Source organism: Elephantulus edwardii, unplaced genomic scaffold (assembly GCF_000299155.1).
Source record: "Elephantulus edwardii isolate Elephantulus edwardi_28Jun2011 unplaced genomic scaffold, EleEdw1.0 scaffold00094, whole genome shotgun sequence".
NCBI lineage: Eukaryota > Metazoa > Chordata > Mammalia > Macroscelidea > Macroscelididae > Elephantulus > Elephantulus edwardii.
This window is the reverse complement of record NW_006399844.1, coordinates 5,517,339-5,542,615: the sequence shown is the minus strand read 5'-3', so window position 1 is coordinate 5,542,615 and position 25,277 is coordinate 5,517,339. Positions and strand designations below refer to the sequence as shown.

At 46.8% G+C, this 25,277-nt stretch overlaps 1 protein-coding gene across 1 annotated transcript in view; it reads left to right on the top strand.

Annotated features, from left to right (window-relative positions):
- Positions 1–25,277, top strand: part of RAB11FIP4 (RAB11 family interacting protein 4 (class II)) — a 114,727-nt gene that overhangs the window by 82,581 nt on the left and 6,869 nt on the right. Inside the window, 5 exon segments of the mRNA XM_006891068.1 lie at positions 17,052–17,281; positions 21,970–22,164; positions 23,722–23,856; positions 24,106–24,141; positions 25,145–25,244. Coding sequence (XP_006891130.1) covers positions 17,052–17,281; positions 21,970–22,164; positions 23,722–23,856; positions 24,106–24,141; positions 25,145–25,244 — 696 coding nt within the window.

Below are 25,277 nucleotides of genomic sequence, written 5' to 3'. Positions count from 1 at the left end.
CTTCCTGTGAGTCAGAGTTGACTGGACAGCACCTCACAATAACAACAAGGAAGAACCAGTACTTGTTTGCCAACTTTTTAGGGACAGAAAGGAGCACACGTCCATATGGCACATGGCTGACTCCAGCCCTTTGGGAGGCATTCTGAGCCCAGGTGTTGTTTTGTGATTTTGGTCACTAAGCCCAGGTGATCCGGTGTGGGTGTGTGACTTTGGAGTAGGTCCTGGATGGAGGATTTAGACTAGCAGGAAACACCTCCCTGGACTTGTAGCTTCTGTGTCAGCTGACATGCCTGGAATGTTTGGGGCTGGCTGCTGGGTTTAGTTTCCAGATGTGGAAACAATTTAAATGCTGTTTCTGTAATCCCCAACAGTTTGTCTCCGAAGTCCGCATTCTCATTTGAAAAACAAGGCCTTTGGCTCTATTTGGGAGGTCGGAGGTAGACTAAATGATTTGTGTTGAACCTTTCCTCTTTTTTTCTTTTTCTGGAGTTGGGTTCAGTGGCACAGTCAGGTCTTGGGCCATGTCTTTGCTGGGACGGGGCTTGGTTCTCTGCCTAAAGCAGAAAATGACGCTGGAACCTCCTCACGTATGAATTTTCCTTGGAGATAATTCACTTAGCCAAATTCAGCCGCAGCATCTTCCTGACATCTCTGTTCACCATTACAGACTCCAGACAGCCAGGTTTCAGGTTCTGACCATGTAGAGGGAGGCTGATGTCACAGCCAGACAGGGTGTCCACGTGCCCCAGGACTGTCAAGGGCTCTCCTTCCCAAACTGACCACAACAGAAGTAAAAAAAATCTGCTTTGGATTTCAAGTAGTCAGAAATACTGCCTGGCATGGAGAAGCTGGCAGCATCTTGCTCAATTCCGGGTGCTGCCTGCCCGTGGAGGATTAGAGGCTCTGTCTGCCAGGCCCTGGTGGTTCCAGGACTAACTGCTGGTCTCCTTTCTTGTAGACAAGTCACTCTGTAGATAAAATAACTTACATTTGTCTGAAAGCTACAGTAAATGCTGTTCTGGGTAGACAATTTGCACCTTGAATGTCTCTGCCTGAAATATTTCCTTTAACATGAAAATATACTTGGCCTAGGGATAACATAAGGAAATGGAAATAATTTAATTTGAAGATTTCATACGTAAATGATATTATTTCATATGTAAATTATATTATTTCATATGTAAATTATATTATTTCATATGTAAATTATATTAAAACATCATCTTCATAATCACGGATCCACCAAAGGAAAATATAGTCTCTTAAGTAACAATAAATTCTTTAGCTGATTATAAAAGAGAGTTCTTTCTTTTCTTTTTTTTTTTTTAAGAGAGTAAAAAATGTCCCAGGGCTCTTGATGAGGTCCTGGAGGTAAGTGGAGGTTCTTAGGCGTTTGAATTAACCTTAGAGAAGCTTGCTTATATCACCAGGAGAGACCGTATAGACTTCTAGTGGCTAGTTGTTGAGGTTGTATACTGTCAAGTCAGAACCAACCCATAGCTGACCTTCTTGTGGGTTTTCAGAGACAGTTAATCACACGGGAGGAGATTGCCCATTTTTCTCCCACCAAGAAGGTGGTGGGTTAAAACCACGTACCTTTGGGTTGGCAGCACAATTCCTTACCATTAATTCACCAGAACTCCCTCCAAAAGTATTTTTTTAAGAGAACATTGCTTATTGGCACACAATATTGCATACTGACATTGTAGTGTGTGTCTTCACAGTAACTTATTTTTACAGAAAATTAAAATGTTTGAGGCCAAGCGTCTCTATCTTACAATGAAATTTTAAGCTAGAGATAGTTATGCATCAGATGCTTTAAGCAGGGGGAACCAAAAGTATTCTTGAAAGAGGACTTCAAGGTGCATTGAAAAGTGGACTAAGGAATAGAGAAGAAAGAAAAATGTGTGACAGTGAGTGAATGAAAACCCACCATTTCTGTAAACTTTCATTAAAATCACTAAGAGAAATATTAAAGGGAAAGAAAAGGTGACTTCATTTCTTCCTAGGGCTCCTCCAGTGACCTACTCCATAAGTTGTTACTCTGCTAACTGGGACTGCATCTCCAGTGGTTCTGATCCATCGGATTAGACATCAACTCCAGATGTTACTGGGCTTACTGAAAAAAGTGTGTCTCCAGCAGTTCTAATCCAACAGATTAGATAAGAAACCCCAGATGTCCTTTCCAAGAAAGAGCAACAAATCATTACCTCCTAAGTATATAGTTAAGGAGCCCCAGCTAACTCTGTTAGCACTGCTGACTGGAAGGCTGCTTCTCTGCAGTCTCTGCCCTTTACGGTTTACAGCCTCAGAAACCTGATGAAGGGTGGCTATGAGTTAGAAGCTCAACCACAGCGAGTGTGAGACTTTATATTCATTTAAATGAAACTAAACATAGTAAGGTTTTCATGCTATTCCTTCACCAGTGCTGCAAGTCTGAGGTAAGCTTATCTTTCACCTTCTGTATAAAGTCTACTTCTGGCCCACTGGAACAATAAGACCTGTGAGAAAACAGCTATGTTTGTAGATTGGACTATGTGCCTTGGAAATGGAGCCTGAGTACCATTGTCAGCCAGCAACCCTGCCTAACTCTGCAAGGTCTTTCTACAAACCGACCTCTCCGGTGAATTGAAAGCAGCCCCAAGCATCCCCACCACCTTTCTGCATCGCCACAGCCCTCCCCAGTCACTGTGGTTCCACAAGCCACAAGAGATTATCTCACAATGTTTCCTCTCATAGCTCAGACCACTGGGGCACTGGGCAGCTGGAACAGACCAAAAGGGAAAGTGAGACAGTTAAGAATTTCCCTAACACTCGTTCACACTAGTGCTCTCCAGTGTTGCTAGTTTTTCTTAAAAAAAAAAAAAACCTTTTTCTTATCAATTCGAAATGTATTGAAAAGAACAGAGCATAAAAATGAGCACTTAGTATACCTACCATCTAGATTCCAGGACACTCTGGTGGCTAGTGGTAAGGAGTTGTGCTGCAGGCCAAAGGAGGGCAGTTCGAATCTACCAGCTGCTCCTTTGAAGAAAGGTACACAATGCGATTTATAGCCTCTGAAAGCCTCTTAGAGGGTTGGCTATGGATCAGTTCTGAATCGATGGCACATAACAACCACCACCTAGATTTAACAACCAACATTTTGTGGTACTTTGCTTGCTCTCTCTATACAGCCTTTTCTTTATTTTGGTTTTTTTCATGAACCGTTTCAGAGGGATAAGTTATCATGCAATGCCATTATCAAAGCTAAGGCCATTCTCCTTCATATTCATATTCCTATACCATTAACACACAGATATAAAAAAATATGTTGTTGTTAGGTGCCATTGAATCAACTGTGACTTACAGACTTACCCTAAGAATGAGATTCCAAACCTTGTCCTATCCTTCACCATCCCCAAAATCAGTATGCTCAAACCAATTGTTTCATTCCCTGTGCCAACCCATCTTATTGAAGGTCTTCCTATCACCCAATATCCAATCCATATTCCAGTTTTCCTCTTTGTCCCTAAAATGCCAATTATAGTGGAGTTGTTATTGTTCTTTCTTTGAAATGGGATCAAATCAACTCAATGATACTCAGTTTTTAAATCTCTTACTAACCCATTGTTGTTGTTGTTAGGTGCCATCCAGTTGAGTGTGACTCATATCTGCTTGTTCTTTTTGTTGTCCATGGAATATTCAGTACTCTTCTCCAGCACTACAACTCAAAAGGCATAAATTCTTCTTCTGTCATCCTTGTTCATTGTCCAGCTCTCAGATGTGTAACGGATTATATTGAAATGGCCTTACTTGAATCAGGTGCACTTTAGTGTTTAAACTGACTTCATTATTCTTTCTGGATTTAGGAGAGGTTCCTGACAGCGACTTTCCCAATACAGTACATCTTTTGATTTCTTGACCGCTGGTACCAAGGGTGTTGATGATGGATCGATTTGAGATTAAATCATTGACAACGTCAGTTTTTTTCTCCGTCTTACTGATCTAGTGGGGAGGATTTTTGTCTTCTTGATGCTGAGATGGAATCCATATTGAAGACTGTAGTCCTTTATCTTCTGCATTAAATGCTTCATGCCCTTCTTGCTTTCAGCAGACAAAGTTGGGTCATCTGCCTAATGCAGGTTGTTGATGAGTCTTCCTACAATTTTGAGGCCACATTCTTCTTTATAAAGTTCAGATTCTCAAATGATTTGCTCAGCATACAGGTTGAATAGATATGGAGAAAAGATACAACCCTGAAGCACGACTTTCTTGATTTAAACCATGCAGTGTTCCATTGTACTGTATTGTTAGTTGCCTTCAAATTGGTTTGAACTCATAGTGACTCTTTGAATGAATGAAACACTGCCCACTGCCCTCTGCCAAAATCGCTACTGTACCCATTGTTGCAACCAGGGTGTTTCAATGTCATTGAAAGTTTTCGGCTTTTCTACTCCTCTACTTTTCTAAGAATGATACACTTTCCCAGGACTCCCAGGGAGAAATATGTAACAATCTGCTCTATAAAGCTTACAGCCTTGGAATCCCTGTGCTGTTGTTATTGTTAGGTGCCATTGAGCTGACTACAACTCATAGTAAACCTGTGAATAAAAGATCGGAACTTGCCCTATCCTCACTATGTCTGAAATGCTCAAGCCCTTTGTTACAGTCACTGTGTCAATCCATCCTGTTGAAGGTCTTCTTTCTTGTTCTCTCTACCTGTCTCAGCAGAATGTCTTTTTCCAGTCACTGGTCCCTCCTGACAGCATACCTGAAGTACTTGAGATGAAGTTTAACTATTCTTGCCCCTGTGAGGCACCCTGGCTGCTCTTCCTGCCAGACAGCTTGTTTGCTCTCTTGTTAGACCATGGGACATTCAGCACTCTTCTCCAGCACCACACTTCAAAGGCATAGAGTCTTCTTTTGTCATCTTTATTGTCCAACTTCCAGATGCATAGGGAAAAGTTGAAAAAGGCTATGACTTGGATCAGATACACCTTAGTCTTTATAAATTGAAATTCTTGCTCTTTAACACTTTGGGGCGGTCATTGGAAACTCTGTATGGTTGTTGTTACTGTGTTCTGTCAAGTATAAACTGACTCATAACTGACACTCCAGCAAGTTTACAAAGGCTTTAAATTGAGCAGAGGAGATTGTGCTTCTTTCTCCCACAGAGCAGTTGGTGGATTTGAACTGCATGCCTTCGAGTTGGCAGCACAGCTTCTTTTTATTGTTTTTATTTTTTTAATTTATTTTATTTGGAAAAACATAAGGGGGTACAAGGAGGTGAGGGTTGGGGGCAGAAGGGTGAGGATGGGCAGGGATGCAGTTGCAGAGCTGCACAATTTGGTTGGTGTGAGGAGCAGGTGAAGGAAATGAAAAGGATCCAGTGGGGACCAGATGCTACAGGGGAATAGTAAGCATTTTCCAATGGCAATTAAACCAACTGTCTTATTGATTTGGGAACTGGATGCAGACTCTCTGGCTTCTTCATAGTGAACAGGGGCGTTGATGTGAAGGGGGAAAGGGAAGACACTTTATCACCTTACTGGTGGTCTTGGGTTAAAGCTACTTGCCTTCTTGTTCTGTTAGAAGATATTTTCCTATCATTTGCTCCCCTCTGAACTGCAAAGTGTTTTCCCATGTGGGTCCAGTGGGAATGGCTGGTTGAACCCAGAGGCTCCATCCTCCTTTGCTTCTTAGCTGGCAGTTGTATTTCCTTTTTGTCACTGGCACTGGGTTCAAGGTCAGGTCTGGAGTAAAACTCAGTGTTAAGGTTACCTGTAGGAAAGGGAGCAAACCTAGAGAGAACAAACTTGTGAGTTACAAATAGAAAGGCTTTGGGGGTGTTGCTTTCAGGTTTACTGGGGAAGAGGGTGGTGGAAAGTAGTCTAGATAAAATTCTCTGGATACCCTAGGCATTTTTTTTTGTTTGTTTTTTTTGTTTTCCCCATCCAAGGGTCAGATGGCACAGTCTGGGGACTGAGGAGCTCACCCTGAGGGCCATGATGGCCCACCCCGAGCAGAGGACCAAGACAGCCCACCCCGGGCAGAGGGCCAAGACAGCCCACCCCGGGCAGAGGGCCGTGACGGCTCGCCCTGGGCCAGGGGCCGAAGACAAACTGTCCTGAGCAGGGCAACACCCCCCAGGGGCTGGCTGGTACACTCCCCCTCCAATTGCCCCCACCCCAGTGTGGTCCCCTCGTCTGACCGAGGACTGTGTGACCAAGGACTGCGTCTCCAATTCCAGCACCGCCACTTTTACCCCCTCATAAGTGGTCATACTATAATTTGAAGTAGGTGTCACTGCCCTCCCCGTTTATAAATGTCAAAGGGAACCTGAGAGTTGTGCACAGACTCCCCCCAGGTCTAAACAGCTTTTGGCAGAAGCATTCAACAGATCAAAATATATGGTGCATTTAGGATGTCGGTCCTCTTGGACATGCTGCCACTATTAAGTGTCATCAAGTAGACAACTCACAGTGACCTTCAACAATCCATTGCATGGGTGATCATCTTCTCTGGCCTGTCCAAGGAAACCCAAACTTGCAGGCAACGGGGCACGCGTCATCTCCCGTGGGGGTGGCCGGTGGGCGCCCATCATCTCCCGCGTGGGCAGCCAGTGGCCTCCTGCTTCCCCCGCCGCTGCCATCTTGGTTCCAAGAATCCTCCCCAGAACAAGTCCACTTTGTGGCAGTGTGGCGGCTCCGCTTACCAATCCTGGGGAGGCCCAGTGCCATCCTCCTGGGTGAGGGATTACATAGGTTCCAGCTGTGGGAGCTTCATGGAGCTGCTGCAGTGGGTGCAGTGCGGTGCAGGCTCTGCGGGAGGGGGTTGGGAGCTGCAAGACTCACCCATTCCTCCTTGGGAATCCTTGAATTCCTGTTGTTGAGCCTCGATCTTCACTGAAGACCAGTCATCAACTGTTTAACTGTTCAATTATCAATAAACAGAGGTCTGTAGAAGGCCATAGTGGCCCTGCTCCAAGTGGTCTGCTGCTCCCACAGCTCACCATGTTGTCTCTGCCCCCACCACCATCTTGGATCTCCAGCAGCACAGCTTCTTACCACTAGGCCACCAAAGTAGGTAGTGGGGTTCTGTAATTTTCAGTTAGCTGCCAAGCTCTTAATCTCTGTGCCACTGGGGCTCTTTACATAAACCTTTAGGAGTGTGGTTAAATTGGTGGCTTTGTCTTTCGAAATGTTCCTCTGTCTCATCTTGAAGTCTATTTTGATGTTAATTAATCCCTCAGTCTCTCTCAGATGGGCCCTCTATCCTCAGAACACCCTCTGCGGGGTCAGCTGTGAGTCGGTTCTGACTTGGCAGCAGTGACTTGACACGATTAGAGTTTCAGTAGCACGTGTTAAAGCTGCTGCTGGCTCACCTTCTCAGACATGCTTCTGGAAACAGCACTGGAGGACAGTGGGTGGACAGCCAGCCACCAGGGGGGTTTCTAGCGGAGACACATCCTGGCCCCAGTCAGGGATCTGGCTTGCTGACTGACAGACCTGAAACCAGATCTAGTTGGCACCTGTCACACCCCTGGGACTCGGGCACCACCTGTGCCCACAGAACACCCCTAGATGGACGTGCAGAGCCAGAACACTGCCTGGTTTGTTCCCAGCATGATCTCACTCAGGCTGTGGCCCTGGGCAGCCCTTCCCTCCTGGGCAGCGGGCTCCTGGAAAGCTTCCTTTCATTGAAGGTAGTAGATGTACTTGAGAACCGGGAGCTGGCCAGAGTTTTGGGTGGATGTTAAAAGTTCTCAGGCTCTGTGGCCAGCTGAGCAAGGCCCTGCCGCCTCGGAGACAGGCTGGACATACTGGGCGCCCAGACACGCAATCTCTAGCCGGTGCCTGGTGGGTACTTAACAGGGTGGGGTCTACCTCGGAGCACCACTTATTGGTGCTTCCAAGCAAATCATTGGCTTCACTAGCCAGGTTCACAAATGTGAGGACACATTTCTGTCTTCACAGCCCTTGATAACTTTAAGCTCTGCTCTGTTGCTCTTTTGGAGATTTGCCCCCAGCCATTAGGAGTTGGCTTTAGTTTTGTTATTCAGAGCTAACTTGTTTCTAAGACCTGTGGGAGCCACATCCTGCTTCCTCACCTCGCCCCTCACCCCCACACCCCCTCCACACCCGGCTGTGACATTTATCAGCAGGGTGTGGAGGGGAGAGTGTGTGTAGCATGAGTGAGAGACATCTCAACTCCTTTCTTTTCCAGTCTAGTCTGTTAACCGCCCCCCCCTTTTATAATGTAGCTCTTAAAACATGTATTCCTTTAAATAGAAGAGGGAGCGTTGATTACAACATTGAAAGAAGGGCAGCGGGCTCAGCACCACTTCCGCGTGGTGATGTGCTCAGTAGCAGAACTTGTTGTTCCACTGTTTTTATTTTCTGTAAATAGTGTGGAGTTCTTGAGAAACATGAGCGTGGTTTTATTTTTCTCTTCAGCTGAGTACCAACCTGAGATTCTGGAGCCGCTAGCTACCAATTCCAGCATGACACAAAGTCCCCCTGAGAGTCTTGGTCTTCACACCTGTGAAATGGGGTCATTCAGTTCCTCCTCGAGGCTAGTGCACACGAAGGGGAACAGTTGTTCCTGCGGGGATCTGCAGCCTGTCTTGTGATGAAGGTGGAGCACAGTGGTCGGATGTCTGGAGACAGCTCCTAGAAGCTTCTGGAACAGGAGTATGAGTCCTGTTGAAAGGTGGACATGAAGTACTAGTACGCCCCTCCCTGTGGATATTGGAGGCCCTGGCTGGGAGAGGAGAGTCTGGAAGTCATCTTGCTCCCTCTCCTACCTAGGGGATCTGATCAGGCCCCGCTAAGAGTATGGAAATGGAGTGGTCTGCTCAGTCCTTCTGACCAAAGCCTTCTCACCAGAGTAAGGAGCTCAGGCTGCCAAGCTTTGATTTCACAGGGTGAGGTCAGTCCCCAGGACTGCTGTTAGGTGCCATCGAGTCAGGTACAGCTCATAGCGACCCTGTGAACAACAGACGTGAACCCTGTCCTTTCCTGTCCCCATCCTCACCACCTCTGACAAACTTGAGCTCATTGCTGCAGTCACTATGCCAGCCTATCTTGTTGAGGATCTTCCTCTCCTTTGCTGACTCGCCACCTTTCCAAGCATGATGTCCCTTTCCAAGGCATAGCCTCCTGACAACATGCACAATGTGTGAGAGACAAGGCTCTGCCAGCGTTCTGGCTACAGTTTCTCTGAGATGTATCTGTTTGTTCTTTTGGATGGGATCTCTCCTCCAACACCACAACTCAAAAGTATCAATTCTCCTGTCATCCTGATTCAATGTCCGGCTCTCAGATGCATCCTGATTGGAGAGACTGGCCCTAAGATACCCTGGTGATAAACCCAGTGACTTGGTGTCCTTGTAGGCGGGGCGAACCAAGGACTTCCAGCTGGGCTGTTCAGCAGACAAGATCCTGACTCTTCAGGAGGCTGCTGGACATCTCTTTGCTGAACTAATAGTTCATTAGCCCTGATTTAAGCTGCTCCTACCATCTCCAGAGCCAGAGTCAGGCTTCAGAGCTAGGGTTGGTAGGCTAGCAGCCAAAACCTGGGTTACAGCCTGGATTGCTTATTGGTCTCTGCTGCCAGGATCCTTTTTTGTGAGGAACTGCGATGAGACTAGGGAATCCCCACTCAGGTAACCCCATACTGCACCGTGGACCTGAAGGTGTTGGGACCAATGAATTAGGTCCATAAACAGAATCTCCTGCCATTCTTGGGAAGGACCCAGTGAGACCCTCAGCCTGGGCTTATTGGAGGTGAGATGAGGGGTCTCATCACTGGCCTGACCTCACCCTTTTCAGCCCAGGCCAAGCAGCAGGCTGGGCCTCCTTGCCCACAGTGCTTGGCTTGTGTCCACTCTCCCTCCTCCCCCATGACCACCATTTCCTTGTGCGGTGGAGTTCCACGTGTACCTGCCGGTGCCTCGCTGAGAGGGGAGCCGGGATGTGCCCGCCCAGGCTATTTTTGTCTCGCCTTGTCCCCACAGAGCTGTTCTTTGGCTCCAAGTTACTGCCTGGGGAGCAGAGCCATTGCCAGGGCTGGGGGTGGATGAGCCAGAACATCGGAGCCTCCTGGACTCCCTTCCCTAGGCAGCATTTCATCTTAACACTTATTAAAGGGTGCAATTAAAGTGCAGAGAGAAAAAACTCCCAAAAGAGTGGGCACAAGAGGACCCTTCTAGGGAGAAAGGAGGCACTCAGCATTTAGAGAGCAGCCTTCAGGATTTGTAAAAGCCTGGTGTCCAGAAGCTGCACCTAGCCTACCTCCAGGCCAGCGTGCAGTCAGAGCAAAAGGGCTCCAGGGGCTGCCACGGCACAGTGAGGGGCGTGATGTTTTGGAATCGTCGGGTACTTTGAATGTGCCAGTCTACAGAATGATTAGAGTAGGAACCAGCTCGCTGTTGTTATCTTAAGAACAGACATCTTCATGTTGTTGTACATGAAGTTTTACATGTACAACTTCAAGCTGAGTACAACACATAATGATGACCCTATAAACAACAGATCTGAACCTTGTCCTGTCCTGAGGCATCTTGATCATCCCCTGCACACTTGAGCTCATTGCCACAGTCAGTGTGTCAATCCATGTCATTAAGGGTCTTCCTCTTTTTCACTGACCCTCCACCTTTCCAAGCATGATGCCCGTTTCCAAGGAATAACCTCCCCTAACAACATGCTCAAAGTTTGTGAAACAAAGCTTTGCCATCCTTGCCTTTAAGGAGCACTCTGGCTGCTCTTTCTCCAAGTCATATCTGTGTGTACTTTTGGACATCCGTGGGATATTTGGGGTTCTTCTCCAACACCACAACTCAAGGGCATAGATTCTTCTTCTGTCATCCTTATTCATTATCCAGCTTTCAGATGTATAGCAGGAGTTGTAAATGGGGGAATCGAGGCACTGAATACTAGAACAAGCAAGTAGTGGAACCGAGATATGGACCCAGTCCACTTGCAGAGCCTGACCCCCGCCCAAGCCTGTCCCTCTGACGAGTCTGTTGCTCTGTCTGCTCGTTGCTGTGCTTTCAGCCTCTGCAAGGTGTGAAACCTTGTATAGATTATCCACGGCAGTGCACTCATGTATTTTCATCTTTGTTTTCCACGGAGGTGCAGGAATGAAATAACTGCTCCGAGGTCACACAGCCAGAGAGCCACACAGGAATTGGAACCAGGGTCTGGAGCTCTGTGGGTGTCTGCCCAGCTCATCATGATTTTGCACACTCTTGGTTCAGCAAGTGCTGGTGATCACCTTCCATGTCGCCTTAGTTACCCAGAGTTGCTATAACGAAAAATATCACAAGTGGGTGGCTTCTAAGAGCAGTCATTTCTCTTCTCGCAATTCTGAAGGCTGGAAGCAAGAATTCCAGATTCCGGCAGAAGCTCCAGGGGAACTCTCTTCTGGTCACTGCTGGTGTTCCTTGGTGTGCCTGGGTTTGGTAAACGCACCTGTCCTCATTGTCACATGGCATCTGCCCGCTGTGTGTATCCATGTCTGTTCTGCTTGTAGTGAAAGACACTGCTCAGAAGTGATTAGGTTTACTCTGATATGACGTCCTTAATAAAAATAGAACAACACAATGCCTATTTCCATGCAAGGTCACATTCACAAGGTACAGAGGTCAGGACTCCCTGGGGACACCATTCACTCTATAGCACATGTGTTCCTCTTTATGTTGGTCATTGGGGTTCAGCCATAAAAACCTCATGGTTACTCATTTAGGGTCTTCCTCTCTCAGGGAACTGTAGCTGTTCTGTGAACAAGCACCAGTGCCCTTTTACAACCAAATTATTTTCTGCTTTGAATTTTGTGTTGGTATCTGTTTTTAGTAGTGGAGGCTGAAATCAATGGAGGAAATTTTTTTTTATCAATACAGCTTTTTTATACGTATCCTAAGTGGACTGTGGTGGGGCTGGCAGATTGAGGCCCATTTCTTGGATTTATGCAGTTACACAGCTGCCTCCTCCATCTGGACGGTAGCTTCCCAAGAAAGCAGAGAGGCTGAAAACGCTGGTGGGTGATCTATGCCTCATGGTCATGAGAGGGTCAGCTACCAGGGAAATGCACCGTAGCCGTGTGTGAGTTGGTGAGGTGGGTGAGGCCCAGATGAGTTGCCGTGCACACTTTTGAAGAGCCTAGACAGTGGGGTGCTGTCAGCCACCCTTGCGGCTTAGACAGCTCCCCCATGTGCCTCAATATCTTGACCTTCTCAGCTGCCATCAAATTCAGAGGGAAAAGGGACTTCACCTGTGCAGCCAACAGAGGAAAAATTACTTCAGGGCCTGCTGAGGTGTGATGAGGCTCTTGAGAGTGAAGCGGCCCTGGGAGACTGAAACAGGGTGCCTCTCAGCTCCTAGCCATATCCAGCTCCTTTCAGCCCCAGCTGGTGGAGGTGGGGGCAGGTGCTGGGGGCACACACCTGACCCTCCCAGAGTGACTGGCCACGGCTGCTTCCCTAACCTCAAATTTCAGAAAGCTTTAGAAACTTCTGGCCTCCGGTTATTCCCCACGCCCAGCCTCTGTGAGGAGGTCATCCCTCCTGCCCTCTGGCCTGTTGAGGAGCCTGTCGGCTGTCCAGGGAGGACCCTGTGGACTATAGGGACAGCTCAGCCACTGTAGCATGCAGCCCTCTGAGAGTCTGAGTCAGGACTCGGTCCCCCACTGCTGCCTGCCCTCTGATGCTCGTGTGACCGTTCGTGACGCTTACAGCAGCACCTGAGGTGGTAGAAATAGTCCACTGTATGGATAAGTGAGGACTCGGGTATTCACCTCCCCTTGATCACAGGGCTGTGAGTGGCAGGACCAGCCAGCACTGGACCCCAATCTTCAGGTTCATGTGCCCTCTGGCAGCCTTCACAAGGGTCTCTTGGGCCTGGCATGAGGGGAACTTTGGCTACCTTACTGCCCTTCCCTCCCAGGACCCCTCAGCAGGGACAGGCAAGACATGTGGGGAGAGGAAGATGGTGACCCAGCCTGGCTTACCCACGGTCACTGCCTGTGCTTGGGGATGGGTGTTGGAGAGGGGAACAGGGTGCTCGGTATTGAAGGCCCAGTCTGGGTCCTAAGGGTCTTGTGCTCCCAAAGGTATACAAAAGACCAGACGCCCCTTTCCGTGAAAATCTCAGAGACCACACTGAGTCCCAAGCCTGGGTGTGTCCTGGGTGCTAGGAATAACTCCTGGGTAAATGGAGTGTCTTTTTTGTAGTTGTTTTATGGACATCTGGATACTGGAAACATAGCTCTCTCAAGAGGCCGGTTCTCTCCACCCCCCTCACCCCACCATCCCACCAGAGTAGGTGCCAGAGACTAGGGTGCATCTTACCCACCTCCTCCACCCTAAGGAGAGCACAGCACATGGAGTTAGATGATGCAGATGCTGACATTGTGGCCAAGAGCAAAGGAAAGACTCACGGGCCTGTGAACTCCAGTGATGATGAGGATATGCTCTCTCTTCCCTCTTGCCCCCCAACCCTCCCCAAGCAGCCAGCTCTCTTGAGAAGTACCCCAGTGCCTGGGGATGAGTCCCTGCTGCTAGGAATCAGCCTGGGATTTATCTTAAACACCACTGGAATCTTGCAGCAGCAGCAGAATTTGCCTCTTCACTCACAAGGTGATTAAACTTTAAATTCTCTGCATTCCCCAAAAACCTCTCTATGCTGATCTAGGCAGCCTCTGCTCAGAATCACACAAAGCATGCAGGGGCTTTCTGCCCCCATGTCGACGGTCCGGGGAAAATGCCAAACTAGGGACAGGCTCAAACCTGTACTGTCCTGGACAACCCAAGAGACATGGTGGCCTTTCTCATAGCTGTCTTTGTACAATTGGAATTTAGGGGGAAACTTAGTAATGGTTTTTGAAGTTTCCACTTGCCTTGGGCAAGTATTTGTAGGTCGGGCAACTCACTGGAAAAGAAAATCGTGTGTGTGTGTGTGTGTGTGTGTGTGTGTGTGTGTGTGAGAGAGAGAGAGAGAGAGAGAGAGAGAGAGAGATGGAGGCTAAGGGGCCAGGAGTTTGGCTTTCGGTCTCTCTGTGCTGAGACAGAGAGAGTCCTGAGACACCACCTGTCTGCTCTGAGCCTCATCTTTGCCCTATATCAGTCAGACACGGTGGTACATAATCTCTGTCTTGACAAACAGTGGACAGTTTATAGAATGTGAGCACTCAGGCAGAAGTGGACGGTACTCAGCAAGAGGCTGAAAATCTGAGAAGGGGCTTAGGAGTCCTGTGTGCCAGGGAAATGCTTGGGGGATGTCTGATCCTTCCTGCAGCCATGCCTGTGAGTGCTCCCACTCCAGGGCGTGGGCCGGCAGCCCGGGAATGCAGCATGCTGGTGTAGAAGGTGGGTGGTATTGGCCGGTAAGCTCCCACCTGTGCGCATGAGTTGGATGTCTCAGTGGAAAAAGGTGACTGGCAGGAGCTCTGTCTGTGGGCCTTAGTGTCCAGTTAGTGAAACAGGAGTTGTCAAGCCAGGTACCTAAAGTACATGGGTGCTGTTCTCTGCTTGGTTCTGTGGCTCTACAGCTGACATGGTGCTGGGCACCTTCTAAGCTTTGGGGATGCACAGTTCTCCCTCCAGGTGTCAGCCCCAGCCCCACCACTGACTGCCACACTGCCTAGGGCAACCTGTGTCAACTGCAGAAAAGAAGCCAGGAAAGCCAGTTCATGGGGCTGTATGACAAAGCTCAAAAGAAATACCCACTTTGGGAAGGCACAAGGTCTACAGGTGAAGAAGTAGACCAGGTGCTTGCTTCAGTGTCTCCTTGACTCTGGATCTCCTCAGAGGGCCTTCCTTGCCAGCCTTGTTCCCCTTGGGTATCGAGTGCACTAACCCAGGAAGTGGGCAGGAAATAGAAGTAGATGTTGTTATGTGCCATCAAGTCAGAACTGACCCATAGCTGACCCTCCAGTCGGTTTTCAGAGACAGTAAATCACACGGTAGGAGATTGCCCATCTTCCACAGAGCTGCTGGTGGATTTAAACTGTGTGCCTTTGGGTTGGCAGTGTAACTCCTAACCACCCAGCCAGAGCACCTTGTAGATGATGCTGTTGTTTGCCCTTGAGTCGGAACTGACCAGGTTTTCAGAGCGAGTGAATCTCATGAGAGGAGATTGCTCATCCTTCTCCTGCAGAGCAGCTGGTGGATTCAAACCATGTTCCTTTGGCATTACAGCATAGCTTCTTGCCACTTGGCTACCAGTGTAGATAGAGTGCCCGCATTTTATAATATGGTCTGATAAAAAGTTCCGTTTTCATTGTCTTTGAGTTGTGACAATCCAGAAATGGGCTGTCATTGAAAGCAGACATGTGGCAATTGAAGACAGTCATGGGCTGTACCAATTGGCTAGAGAACTTTGAGTGAGCTGCTTCCATTATCTGAGCCTCAATTATCCTGTTAGTAAAATGGGCCAACAGTAGCAATCCCGAAGAGTTTTCACGAAGCATTAACGAGAATATTTATTCACTCTGCACTTCATCTTCGGAACTTAGTGGCTGCTCCATAAATTTGACTTTCTTTTGTTTCTGCAAAGGATGATGTAGAGATGTGGCTTCAGGCTTGCAGATGAAGAGCTGGATTGGGGAACAGTGTATGGGGGGGGTGGGGCAGTGTGGGACTGGTTCAGTGACAGCTTACTGGAGGCATCAGCCAACCGACCCATTGTCATTGTGTCAGAACCAACTCATAGCTGACCATCCGCTGGGTTTCTGAGGCTATAAGATGCATGGGAAGAGGTTTCCCATTTTTCTCCCATGGAGTTGCTGGTGAATTTGAAAGCCCAGAAAGGCGCTGCCTTTGTGTTAACAGCACAACTCCCTGTGAACTGTAACACCAGAGAGGATCAAAACCCCATTGGGCTCCAAATTCAGAGGTATCTCTCTGTCTGATACTAAGCTGGTGTCTTGGCACAGGTAGAGGCAAGCTCCTCACTCACCATCTGTTCTTGGCCCAGGGACCTCCTGGTGGGATTGACTCCCAGAAAGGCTTCCTGCTCAGTCAGGAGCAGTGGGTGACCACCCACATCTAGGCATGCAGATCCAAACCTGTCACCCACCTCCATATAATTACCAACTTCCTGAGACCCTGAGATGTCTCTAATCTTCTTTCCAAATTTTCCTTCCTATTACCCTTCTCACAGTCTCAGGGGTGAGAGGGAAACACTTTTGATGAGGCCCTTGCTGTTCTCAGCTGGGCAGCACATCACAGCACCTTGGGAGTAAATGGACCTTTTGGGAGTGGGAATCAGCACCTTTGGGGAGGTATCTTGTCCCAGATTGGTGAGCCAGCTTCAGAGATGGTTTTCAAAGACCTCCTTTTCAGACTAGAATAAAACTAGAGTTTTTCTGCCATAAGATGGTTTTAGTAAAAGGTCAGGCAAATGTATACTGTCTCAGGCAATGTGCCAGGCACTGGAGACCCAGCAAGAACAAGCCCATCTCCAGGTTCAGAAGTTAGAGATCTGGTGTTCTTGCTCAGGATTGTTGAAGCTGTGTCCAAGGCCAAATGTGCCTTCCCAGGCTAACATCCCATGGTCATGATTTCATTATTGAGGTGTCACTGTGCCATGTATTTACAAGAACTGTTTTCTTTACTGGACCCGATGTTCCTGTAAGATTTTTTTTGCCATTCCCTGTTTATGAAGGAGAAAATTGTGGTTCATATTAATTCCCTGACTTTATGCTGCATCAGTCCTTACTTAATAGGTCAAGGCCATTATCCTTGGAGGCCATTCAATGTGGCTGTATCTTTACCTCTCTGATCACTAAGAAAGCTTCTTGGAATCATTTGACTTCTACTCAAGTCTTTGTGTTGAAGGTATCAATCTTGACCAGGTGCCCAAACAATGTGACAGACCTGGCTGTCCTGGGACATCTGTCAACTCTAACTGAACTCTTAACACGTTGGCCCATGTGAAAGGTCCCCTGAGGCAAACTCTGGCATTCTTATGCTTGTTCTCAAGACCTGGACCCCTGTCCACACACTTGCACCAGAACACTGAACCCTGGGAGCTGGCCTTGCTCATTCTGTCCCCTTCTCTGTTTCTCAGGGCAGCGAGGTTCCAGGACCCACCTTTGCTGATGGCGAGCTCATCTCCGGGGATCCCAGTTTCTTTCCTGAGGACGAGGAAGAGGCAATGACACTGGCCCCACCAGAGGGCCCACAGGAGTTGGACATGGACAGTCCCATGGAAAGCACCCAGAGCCTGGATGTGTTGGTTGAGAGTCCAGCTGAAGAAAAGGATGGGGGGCTCAGAGGCCTGTTTCTGCCAGAGGACAAGTGAGTTAAAACAGTGTGAAGCCCAGCAGGTGGCCTCTGGGCCCAGAAACACAGCTCTCAGAACATCTCCCCAGGAAGTGAACAGGTGACAGGCTTGGGATTCGCACTGAAGGCATTAGTTTCATAAGTATTTTAAATAGTAAAAGCCCAGGTAACTTAATGCTTAACAATAGGGATAGTTCAGGCATTTTATTTAGACAGTTAATGGGTGTATTTAGTGGACATTTTTTTAAAGGCAAGTTACAAAAGTGTCTGTGAGTTCTCTCAGCTTTATGAAAACTTACACATGAATTATAATATTTATTCCTTAAAACAGTCAACCATATAGAGACATTTGCAGCAGTGTTTCCAGTAACAAAGCCAGAAGATAGAAAAAAGAACAAGATGAAAAGGAAGAAGTAGAAAGAGTATTGTCACCTTGGGGGGGATTGCACTAATGTAACAAAACAAAATGTATATAAATTGTTGAATGGAAAATCAATTTGTTCTATAAACTTAAACCTAAAAATGAAAAACAACAGTAAAATGCACATACCTATACACAGGGAAATACTTCCTAGCAGAGATTATTCCAGAAAATTTAAGCAATTCTGAATGGTGCAGTTAATAATCATTTTAATTACTTAACATTACTCTGCTATTTTCTCTGTTCTGATCTCTCCAAGTAAGAAATGTTATTCAAAAGTCATATTTTCATTCAAAAAAATACAGGCTATAGCACAAAGTTATATGTATACCCATGTTTCCTATAGTATTATTTACAATAGCAGAGAGAAGGTAAACCACCCAAAGGTACAGCAATGGATGAGAGAATAAACTATGGTCATATGCACAACAGAATACCACGCAGCTTTAAAGAATAATAATTCAAAAAGCAGCAGATAATGTGCATGAATCTTAGAGGATATTGTGCTGCATGAAATAAGTCAGTCACAAAAGAACAAATAGTGTACGAGTCCACTGTTATAAAAGGCTAAGGAACTACACCCAAGCAGATATATGCACACCCATGTTTATTGCAGCTTTGTTCACAATAGCAAGGAGTTGGAAACAACCTAAGTGCCCATCAACAAACGAATGGCTAGAGAAGCTGTGGTATATTCGCACAATGGAATACTATGCTGCATTAAAAAACAAGGAACTCATGCAATATTACTCAAAATGGTTGACTCTGGAGAACATTATGCTGAGTGAAATGTCCCAGTCACAAAGAGACAAATATTGCATGGTGCCACTGTTGTAGAATGGGACTGTCCTTGGGGTTGGGGAGAGACTGAGTAAGATGGATTCAATAATGTATGCTGCTCTGAAACAGAGAAGGGAGAAAACTGTTTAAAAGAGATATGTGATTAGGTATTTCTGTCATGACAGGAGTCTAGAGCGATGGCTACATGGTGGAGTGGACCTGGGGGAGGGTTTGTAAAATAATGAAAGAATCTTTTCTTTTACTTTTCCAAGAGTGTAATGTCTGGTGGGGGGGAGCCTTGGGAGGGGACAAATCTACAACAATGAATGAATGGAAATCCAAAGCCTCTGTAAATTTTCACTGAAATTAATAACAAATTTAAATTAAAAAAAAAAGAATTAAGAAAAAAAAGGCTAAGGAACTTGTTCTGTAAACTTTCAGCCAAATCACAACTAAAAAAAATTATATTTGGATGGCTTTTACCATTGTGGTAACATCGTCATCTTTTGGCTGGATGTTGGTGGAAGAGATCCATTCCAAACAGCCCCCACTTAATCTCAGAGAGGATACTGGACTTAGGGGGTCACAGAGGCAGGTGCCATTATGGCTGAGAAAGGAAACCATAGCAGCTGAGAGTGGCAACCTAGTGATGGTTACCTACAACCCACAGAGATTTGGAAAGGGAAAAGAGACGAGCTTCACTATGGTTGATCTTGTATTCATTCTACTAAGATTAGCAGCAGATTGGTTCTAAGAAGTGCCGAGTCTACATCGTCCCAAACGGTTGATTTGCTGTGTAGGTCCATGATTTCTGACATCGGCAGTCCCTCCTTTGTTCAGTTCCCTCACTCCTCTGTGTCCCCTGGGTTCGGTGGTTCACTGGAAGGTCTTCCAGAGACTCAGACCCATCAGGAGAGTGACTCACGTGATGGTAGATATGCAGGCTGGTTTTGCAGAGACTGGTGAGCACTGTAGACTATCAAGTTGCAGTATAGCTGGAAAACAGACATCCCAGAGGTTTCAGGAGCTTGATAAATGTCCAGTAAGGTGGGGCTTGTATCCCGCCTTAATCCTCTCTCCTTGATACAATAAATACTTCCCCACAAAATAAATAGTTAATCATTGGCTAGGAAAGACCTCTTGAAGGCTAAACCTTTGACACCCCAGAATCCCTGTGGAACTTCCCAATTAAAATTATTTTTACCTACAAAATGACAAATTTTATTAGGATAAATGATTATTCAGATAGTCCTTTTTTTTTTTTTTTCGGTGTTGGGGTTCTCAAACTCCCATACATCTAGGAGTCATGATGTTCACATTGGGGCCCTTAGAGGAATTGTTTCTTCATTGAGGAAGTTCATCAGCTGTTACTGTGACTCAGCAGCCCAGAGTCAAATGGTCATGGAGAGCTGACCCGCTGGCCTTTTGGCCGAGCACTTGCTGTTTATCTCTGTGCTGTGGGAAGATCTTTCACCAGGAGTCAAGCCGGTAGTGGACACCTAGAGTGTTTTAGTAAAATTTCTAGAGAAAGAACCAAAGAGCAGGATTCATTCTTCCTGAAGTTCTAAGGAAATGAATTAAATGATTAAAATATGGTGAGGGTGTGAAAGAGCCTTGATCTTGAGTAGTCAGTCGTTTCCACAGGGATCCTGAGATGGAATCTAGGCTGCCTCAGAAGCACTGTGTGAGAACCTCTGCCCCAACCGTTTATGTACTTCTTTCTTTCACTATTTCAAGCTTCCTGGTTTTGAGGGTGGCGGCCCAGCAAGGCTGGGAAAAACCCCAATTCATGAGTAATAATACACAGAAATTACTACATGACAATCAAAAGGAAAATTATTTTGGCAGGTGATGCATTGTACTTCTTCTCTTTGTTCTTAGATACTAACCTCATCAGAAATTCTAGTGTCTGGTCTCCACTTCAGATAAAGCAAAAGCAACATCTCACTAGTTTCATCTTATGTAATTTCATTATAAAAGGAGCATTATTCCAGTTAAAGGAAATCATAGAAATGCCAAATATGAGAACAGAATATTCATGTCGCTCATTGTCCCACCACTCAAACATAAGCCCTGTCACCACTTTAAATTTTTTTTTCCTACTTTTTCTTTGTTAGACTTTTCATTACATATTCAGTCTTACCACATCTGGAAATTTGCATCCAGCCTTTTGCTTATATTTTCCTATTCAATATTCCTTGCCACCTTTTCAACAAGTATTGATAACTTAATGTAACTTAATAGAATCCTTGGGTTGTGCCGAGAGTGAATACACTTAGCTGCTATCTGAGAGTTTGTAAGTCCAAGGATACTGAGAGGCCTTTCAGAAGAAAAGTAATCCTGAAAAGTCTAAACTCATTGCCGTACAGTCAGAACCTCTTCCCAACTGACCCCCTCCAGCGGGTTTTCTGAAACTAAATCGCACAAGAGGAGATTGCCCATCTTTCTCCCATAGAGCTGCTGGTGGATTCGAACCATCAGAGAGGCTCCTCTACCTTTGGATTGGCAGCACAGCTCCCTACAGACGAGGCCACTAGAGCTTCATGGCAAAATTAGCCAGTGAAAACCCTGCAGGAGACAGTTGTGCTCTGACACACCAAGGGTCACTTAGATTGACATCAACTCAGCAGTGGATTACTGGTGAACTTAATAGGGTAATTCAGTAGTTTAATTCACTTTTTTATAATTTGTTGTTATGTACTGTTGGGTCAGAGCAAACTCATAGCTGACCCTGCAGCAGGTTTTCAGAGGCAGTAAATCACACGTGAGAAGATTGCCCATTTCTCTCCTGCGGAGCTCTTGGTAGATTTGAACCATATGTCTTTGGGTTGGCAGTGCAGTTCCTTAACCAGTAGGCCATCAGAGCTCCCTCATTTGTGATTTAGTAACTGTCATTTATTAATTTATTAGTAAAGAAATTTATTGATGTGCATTGCTGTACAGAAGTAACTCGTGGTTGCTGTGATGCTGAACACTGTGACACTGATATGTCAAATGCGATAATGGTTACGCATGGTGGACGGTGTTTGGTGGAGCTACCTGATTAAGACAAGCTTGCAAGCAAGAGTGGCATCCACTTCCGAAACGGCTTGCCTTCAGAAACTCTATGAACAGTGCTCAAGTATTTCATTCATAGGGTCGCTATGAGTCGTCTATGACTCAATGGCACTTAACAACCACCACCACTGGCTATTGATTTTAACCAAATTATCTATGAAAACCAAAAAAAAAACCAACAAAAACCACCACCACCACCATCATTTAGCACTGCAGCTTTCATGTGGTAACCAAGGTCTCACAACTCCAAAGTAGCATTGCTTCTGAATATCTTAGGCAGTGGTAAGATTTCCCTATTAAGATAGGGTCTTAAAGGTATCCGAAAACATATAAACTGAACAGTCTTCTGATCTGTAACCTGGAAGGTCCAGTTTCCCTGCTGCAAGCTGTGGATGGGACCTAGTTGACAGCAGCTTCCCTAACCAGGCCTCTTTCTGACCGTCAGGTCCCTGGGCCACACGCCATCCATGACGACCTCTGACCTCTCCACACACTCCACCACCTCACTCATCAGCAACGAGGAGCAGTTTGAAGACTACGGGGAGGGCGATGATGTGGACTGTGCTCCCAGCAGCCCTTGCCCTGATGACGAGACCAGGACCAACGTCTACTCAGACCTGGGGTCTTCAGTGTCTTCCAGGTGACTTGGGTTCGGCATGGTGTTTGAGGTTCAGGAAAAGTGGCAGAACTGATCCAGCCTCATCCTGGGGGTGGCAGGCTGCAGAATCCCAAGTGGACCATCCTTCTGCTGAACTGCACTGGGCATCTTTGCTGGGCTTTGGATATGCTGTGTTTGCATTCTGATTGTTGTTGTTATGTGCCGTCGAGTCCTTGCGACTCATAGCAACCCTATGTACAAGAGCCCTAAACCCTGCTCTATCCTGTACCAACCTTATTGTCTCTTGACACGTCTACTCCCATTGCCCTAAGTGACTGACTCAATCCATCTCATCAAGGGTCTTCCTCTCCTGCTCTGTCCCTCCACCCTCCCAAGCATGATGTCCGTCTGCAAGGACCAGTCCCTTCTTGTAACATGTCCAAAATATGTCAGACAAAGCTTCAGAATCCTTGCCTCCAAGGAGCAGCCTAGTTTCATCTTCTCCAGTTTGAACCTGTTTGTTCTCCTAACAGTCCATGTATATTCAATACTCATTTCCAGCACCACAGCTCAAAGGCATCAATTATCTTTCTATCATCCTGATTAGAGACCTGGAATTCCTTCTCCTTCTATTTGGAAAAAAAGCAACACAAAACAATATACCAAGTTGGGAGGGTGCATACTGGGAGTTCTTGATTTTACTTCCTATAAAGGTATTGATGGGTCTTTCAAGGTTGTGAGCTGTGAACCTACCCACCCTTCTGAATCATTAATGACTTACTCTGACATTACCTATCATTCACTCTGTCTGTTAAATTGGTATAATTCCCTGGCTTCCTCTTTTTGAGAGTATTGGAGAAGGATTAATCTGATACTGTTTTTCTCTACACACACACACATAAACACAATTATCAATTATCAGGTAAAAGTATAACGGTCAAAACTAGGCTTAACAGGACAGGGTATTACACCACAGCGGGACAGCAGGTAAGAAAGTAATTTCTTATGCACACCCATGTTTATTGCTGCTTTGTTCATAATAGCAAAGAGTTGGAAACAACCCAAGTGCCCATCAACAAACGAATGACTAGAGAAGCTGTGGTATATTCACACAATGGAATATTATGCAGCAGTGAAAAACAAGGAACTCATGAAATACTACACAGAATGGGTGACCCTGGAGGACATTATGCTGAGTGAAATATCTCAGTCACAAGCAGGCAAATATTGCATAATGCCATTGTTATAGAACAGAACTGATATACGGGTTTGGGGGAGAACTAAGAAAAGAGGAGATAAATAATGTACACAGCATTGAAACAGACGAGGGAGAGAACTGTATAAAAGGAATATGTGATTAAGTATTATTGGTATGACAAGAGTCCAGAATAAGAACTACACAGTAAAGTGGTTTTGGGTGGGAGGTGACTGTATAACAATGAAAGAACTTTTTTTTCAAAGAAAAAAGCAAACGTTGCAGGAGCTAGGCAGGGAGGAAAAGGTGCAACAGTGAATGAATGGAAATCCAAATTCTTTATAAACTTACAGTAAAATCTCAATTTAAAAAAAAAAAGGTAATTTCTTTCTCTCATGAATCAGTGCAGGGCAGACGCCTCGGAAAATGAGACACGTGTACAACAGTGAGTTGCTGGATGTTTATTGCTCTCAATGCTGCAAGAAAATCAATCTGTTGAATGATTTGGAAGCCCGGCTGAAAAACCTGAAGGCCAACAGGTGAGACCCCAGGGCCCAGCATAGGGGCCTGTGGCCACAGTGGTGCTCTCAGAGGAAATGGGTTTGATGCCTGAGGTTGAAGAACTTGGCTTGAAGTGTCCAGTAGAAATCAAGTGTTTCTTCTCAGAGCTGGGGTGATGAGTGGGAGGGAATGGTCACCTGCATTTTAGTACCTTGCCATCAGAGCAGAGTAAGGAAGTCGTGAACCTGTCTGTTCATTGACATTCTCTCTCTCTCTCTGTCTTCTAGCCCCAACAGAAAGATCTCCAGCACAGCCTTCGGACGGTAAGTTTCCCTCAGGGGCGGGGTTGTTGAGAACTGTCACCTTGGCTGTGCTTCTGCTGCCATTGTCCTGGCTTCATGACAGCATCCCAGAGCCAGTCGGTGCCCTGCGTGAGCCTCATGTGCAGAGGAGAGCGACAGGGGGAGGAACATTCACTTCTGAAGAAGAAAGGCTGCTTCCCCCTCCCCAGGCTCTTGCCCTTCTGGCAGCAGTTGGCATTCCCAAACCGCAGCTGCCTCAACATCAGGCAGGGTCTCCAGGAAAGCCCTAGGAGACACAGAGACCCCAGAACTTCTGGTCCCTCCTCCTGCTCTGGAGAGACCTCCAGCAGAGACCTGGGATGTCCAGGAGATGTGGCCGTGACTGCTCCATGGAGCCAGCTGTCTGCCTGGTTCCACCCTGCACACAGGCACCAGGACCACGCCCAAGGCTGACGATACTGAATGGCCAGGCCCTGCTCCCCGGAAGGGCCCTTTGCATGTCCCCAGGAGCTGGGGGTGGGACAGCCTCTTGGCCAAGACGCTGGCCTGTTGGAGACTAGACCCCCTCACTAGAGATGTGACAGGAGCCAGCGTGACAGAGGGCATCAAGGAAGGCGTCTGTCCCTCTGACAGATCTGTGGAGCTAGGCTGCCTTCACTGGGCAGTTTTTGTGTTACAGGAAAAAGGTGGGGATTCATGTGTCAGCTCTTATCAATGGGTGGGGACAGCTGAAGCACCATTTAGCTGAGGGTTCTGAGGTGGCAGGAAGAGTCCTGTGGTGGTTGGCCACGTCTCCAGGGGGTTGGAAAGGGGCATAACAGCACCTTGGCCTCCCCTGGAGCTTGATGGTGTGCAGGTTCAGAGGCCAGGCAGCTCTCCCCTCCCCTGGCTGGGTGAGGACGGCCTCTTCAGAGCGGTTCCTTACTGCCTCCGGGTACTAATGCTCACCCAGCCCTTAGCCTGATCTGGACCCGGGTCCTCTGTTGGTCCCTGCAGCCACATGGCCCCTCTCCCATCCCTACAGGCAGCTCATGCACAACAGCAACTTCAGCAGCAGTAACGGCAGCACCGAGGACCTGTTCAGGGACAGTATTGACTCCTGTGACAATGACATCACGGAGAAGGTGGGACCCCGGTGATGGGTGGAGAAAGGGCTT